Source organism: Atta colombica, unplaced genomic scaffold (genome assembly GCF_001594045.1).
Source record: "Atta colombica isolate Treedump-2 unplaced genomic scaffold, Acol1.0 scaffold140, whole genome shotgun sequence".
Taxonomy (NCBI): Eukaryota; Metazoa; Arthropoda; class Insecta; order Hymenoptera; family Formicidae; genus Atta; species Atta colombica.
Window position 1 is genome coordinate 456,552 of NW_017259229.1, and position 4,901 is coordinate 461,452.

At 32.6% G+C, this 4,901-nt stretch overlaps 1 protein-coding gene across 1 annotated transcript in view; it reads left to right on the forward strand.

Annotated features, from left to right (window-relative positions):
• Positions 1-339: 339 nt before the first annotated feature.
• Positions 340-4,901, forward strand: part of LOC108684798 (putative sodium-dependent multivitamin transporter) — a 5,081-nt gene continuing 519 nt past the window's right edge. The window contains exons 1-9 of the mRNA XM_018189289.1: positions 340-430; positions 953-1,045; positions 1,785-1,942; positions 2,083-2,304; positions 2,380-2,720; positions 2,804-2,923; positions 3,239-3,456; positions 3,713-3,930; positions 3,995-4,242. Of these exons, the coding sequence (XP_018044778.1) occupies positions 367-430; positions 953-1,045; positions 1,785-1,942; positions 2,083-2,304; positions 2,380-2,720; positions 2,804-2,923; positions 3,239-3,456; positions 3,713-3,930; positions 3,995-4,242 (1,682 nt within the window). The 5' untranslated portion in view covers positions 340-366. The remainder of the gene's footprint in view (positions 431-952; positions 1,046-1,784; positions 1,943-2,082; positions 2,305-2,379; positions 2,721-2,803; positions 2,924-3,238; positions 3,457-3,712; positions 3,931-3,994; positions 4,243-4,901) is intronic.

Genomic DNA, 4,901 nt, shown 5'->3' on the forward strand with positions numbered 1-4,901 from the left:
GTGTTTGTGTGGTTGTGTGTGTGTGTGGTGTGTGTGTGGTGTGTGTGTGGTGTGTGTGTGTGTGGTGTGTGTGTGTGTGGTGTGTGTGTGTATGGTGTGTGTGTGTGTGTGTGTGGTGTGTGTGTGTGGTGTGTGTGTGTATGGTGTGTGTGTGTGTGTGTGTGTGTGTGTGTGTGTGTGTGTGTGTGGTGCATGTGCATGTGCGTGCATATGCACGTCATGCCGCAATCGCATCTCAATACTTCACGTCAGGTCATTGACAATTTTACGTAATCATTTGGTGCATCCGAACAGCGAGTCGAACTGACATGCGACGCAACCGAGGACGCGAGAAGTTCGTGTTTTATCAATGTTTTATGTCATGAAATGTATTTCGCGCGACCGCATCGCCGTTGTCTGCGCGAATTCGGAAGAAAGACAAACATGAGAAGTATGATATCGGCATGCGCAAAGAATGCGGAGCTGATGTTAATATTTATTTTTATTGTTTTTACTTGTTGCTTGACACGTCCCATTATATGCGATAAAAATTTCAAAGACGAAGAAAGCATGTACGGAATGCACTGTGAAGAAGGAGAATGCATGAGCTGATGGAATCAATAATTGAACAAGATAAATAGACATCATTGCCTCTTATACTTTGTTAGTTGCAAATCTGTTAACTGATAAAGTTAATTCCGTGCTATTAGTTTATTCAAGGTCTGTAAGATTGTCAAGTCTAGATCGTAAGATAATAAAAGAGCATAAACGTAAATTTAAAAATTTGTAATAAACGAAAATGTATTAATTGTGATAAATGAAAATGCATTTGACGAGGCTTTTTCTCTCAGTAATCGAAAATGTGAATGATATTTTGAGTGAGTGTTTTACTGAGTCGACGTTTTTTGCTTTTAATGTAATATTTTATTTATTTTATTTTTAATTAGTTTTAACTTATTGTTGTATTCATCAGGATCACGAGAAATTTCTGACAATCAATCCACTTGCGAGCAATTGCAGAGTTTTTGCGAAGCCACATCTCGACCAATCATTTTATGCAATCCATGTATGCTTTTCATTTGTATTATTATATTATATGCTCTTCTTAGGTAATAACTTTATTGCATTTTATTCAATTATCTGAGGTGGCTCAATCAGAAAGTCGAAACATGTAATAATTAATTATTGTATATTTTCGAATCTATATATTTTTATGTCTTTTTACATTCATGATTGTTTAAATTAACTGTTACATGCCTTTTCTATCGTTATTGTTTTAAAATGTTATTGGTTTAAAATTTAAGAGATCTAACTTTCTTGTTATATAAAAATGTATTCATTTGCATAATTCGAATAAAATCAACTGCTATTAGTGCTATTATTCCAATGTCAATACATTATGAATAACGCCGGATAAGATAAAAAATCAAATATATTAAAGTAGCCAATGAAAAATGAGTTGAATGGAGCCGTCGATTCGATATCGAATTGACGGTTATTTTTCTGGATATTGGTGTTTTACTTATGATAACGTAAAACGATGCCAAGTTACTCAAATAATTTAAATTTAAATTTTTTCTTGTTTATGTTGTGATTTATTAAAGCTATAACGAATAAAGTGAATCAACAAGTTCCTGAATTAAAGATATTTCATTATATTTCTGTTATATTACTTTTTCCTTCTTTGTACGCAGTACATTATATCCAAAATATAATGTGTTAAATTAATATTCAGTTTAAATATTATTATATAATAACAAATCTGCCCTCGATTTATATCTAAACATATATCTTTTTTCTTTTAGACAACACTACTACTAACGTGATTATTACTTTAGACAAAATGGCAGAAATAAATACTTTAGGATGGGTCGATTATCTAGTTATAGCGATAATGTTGTGCATAAGTGCTGGAATTGGTGTTTATTACAGATTTAGTGGAGGACGTCAAAAAACTATGGAGGTAATTATTATTACTAGATCCTCTCTCTTTCAATAAAGAAAGATGAACCTTTAAAGTTTATACTTTTTAGGCACCATTAAAACAAAGTTATTTTTTTTCTTATATTTTTTTGCTGTAATGAAAATTAATGTGTTTCACAGGAGTACTTCGTTGCAAGTCGATCAATGAACATTATACCTGTCGCTGTCGCCTTGGTGGTCTCTTTCATGTCTGCTATTACGCTGCTTGGCGTGTCCGCTGAGAATTATACATATGGGACACAATTTGTTGTAATAAATTTATCATATCTGTTGGGCACTCCGATTGTATGCTATGGATTCCTACCAGTATTCTTCAAGTTGCAGGCGACGAGCGCCTATGAGGTGAGTCTAATGAAATTTGATTTTAACGCTGGAAGTTTTTAATGGAGCGTATATTTAAAAAAAATATTCTTTTAGTACTTAGAAAAACGTTTCGGAGTAAGAGCTAGGATGATGGCTAGTTTTGTTTACTGGATTCAACTACTTTTATACTCAGGAGTGGTACTTTATGCTCCTTCTTTAGCCTTAGAGGCAACAACAGGAATTTCAAAGACTGCCAGTATTGTTATTATTGGCCTCGTATGTGCCTTCTACTCAACAATAGGGGGCATTAAGGCTGTGCTAATTACTGATGTATTTCAAGGTTTACTCATGTTTGTCGCCGTGTTCTTAATTATTGGCACAGCTGCTAACGATATAGGGGGATTGGGACAAATCTGGGAAATCGCAAAGCAAGGACAACGGCTTGAGTTTGATAGGTATTTCAACTTTTTTATTTTATCTACAAGAATTGGGCGACTAGTGTATACTCAGACTAATTGATATTTTATTTTTGTTATAGCATCGATGTGGATCCAACAGTAAGACATACCTGGTGGTCGCTTACGTTAGGTGGTTTATGTACATTTTTATCACTTTACGGAGTAAATCAAGTACAAATCCAGCGTATGTTGACTGTAAAGTAAGTTTTATAATTTATGAATAACGCCGGATAAGATTAAAAATTATCAAATATATTAAAGTAGCCAATGAAAAATGAGTCGAATTAAGCCGTCGATTCGACATTGAATTGACGATTATATTTCTAGATATTGGTGCTTTATTTATCATAACATGAAACGATGCCGAATTAATCAAATAATTTTAATTTTTTCTTGCTCATGTTATGAAATACGTTATTAAATATTATAAAATAATCTCTTTTCACGTAACATTTACCGATTAAATTATGTTTAAAATATTGAAGGAAACTTCATTAAGATACATTTTGTTTTAGAAATATGAAAGCTTCACAAAAAGCTATGTGGCTATCATGGCCTATTCTATCGCTTCTTTCGATTACAACTTGCTTTTCAGGATTGGCAATGTATAGCAAATATCATAACTGCGATCCATTTCTTAAGAAAAGAATTAGTTCACCTGATATGCTTATGCCATTATATGTTATGGACACGGTGTCCAATATACCTGGTTTACCAGGCATCTTTGTTGCAGGTAATACTTTTTCATCATAAATTGATTGATTCGAGCTTAATATCATAGAAATTATATATTATGAAAAAAATTCTTAACCTACCAATGTCTGAAATATGCTCTCAAGCGTAATTTAAAACAATGTTAAGATAAAAATGATCAGTGAATCAGTGTTTACAATAGTAATCTTGGACTTTTTTTCTCATAATTAAACCAATTTTAAAACAAAAGCGTGCATATTTATAAGATTAATCTCGGATTGTCTGTGTATTTCCAGGCATCTTTAGTGCAGGTCTCAGCACGATATCTGCGGCGCAGAATTCTTTAGCGGCAGTAACGTTGGAGGATTACATGAAACCTTTATACAAAAAATGCGTTGGGCATGAATTTTCTCCTACAAAATCAGCTTTCATCGCTAAAGTGCTTGCTTTTATGTTCGGTATTATTTCCATTGCGCTGGCATTTTTAGCGCAATTTTTAGGAGGACTACTTCAGGTAATGCTCATTATTACTCTTCGACACGTAAGATTGATGACAATAAAATAAATTCTTATCGTAGGCTTCATTAACTATTTTTGGAGTAGTCGGAGGTCCATTGTTGGGTGTTTTCACGCTTGGCATGGGTACGGAATCAGCGACGGAAAGCGGTGCAATAATCGGTGCTCTCACGGCATTCTCATTTTTATTCTGGATAGTCTTCGGTCAGCCACGTCCAATGCCACCTAAATTACCTACTACTATCGAAGGCTGTGATAATGTTGCAAATATAACAATGTCCGTTTTGCAGAACGTCACGAGCTTCTCTAAGTAATTGATTTATCAAATAATAGTTACTGCAGAAGAAAGGGTTTTGCTGAAGAATATAAAAATTAGACTTTATACACAAATCTGAAAATTATATTGATTGATTGGAATAAAATGATTGGAATTAAAACGTTTAAATTTGTTGCGTCAAGCTTTTTGAGGCCTTTATCATCATGTTTAATTGTCCTCTATAAATTTGATGATGCAACATAATATTCAGGAAATTGCTTGCATAATAATAATTACATTAACAGCAAATAGACTTGATATATAAATAATAACCGATCCTGCGGTCATCATTTACGTCAACATTAAACTTATATTTTGCTTACCGATATAATCCATCAGTAAATTGTCGACAAAAAAACTAAACAGAATTTGTCATTTTGTAAACATTTGAATAAAATATTATTTAAATAGTTACTGTTCAGATTCTGCTCAGTTTCTGCTTTAATTTGTGCAATCAATTTGCCATTAAATTTTGTTATATTTCTACGGATATTCTATTGATAAAATTTATTACAGACACTATCAAATTTCCACACAGCAAAAATATTTCATATCTTTTAGACATTGCGATCTTTAAGCTGTTTCTGTGTAATTTGAATTTTTGTTGTATGGATTTATTTTTAACAAATTTATTAGGATAGTATATATATATA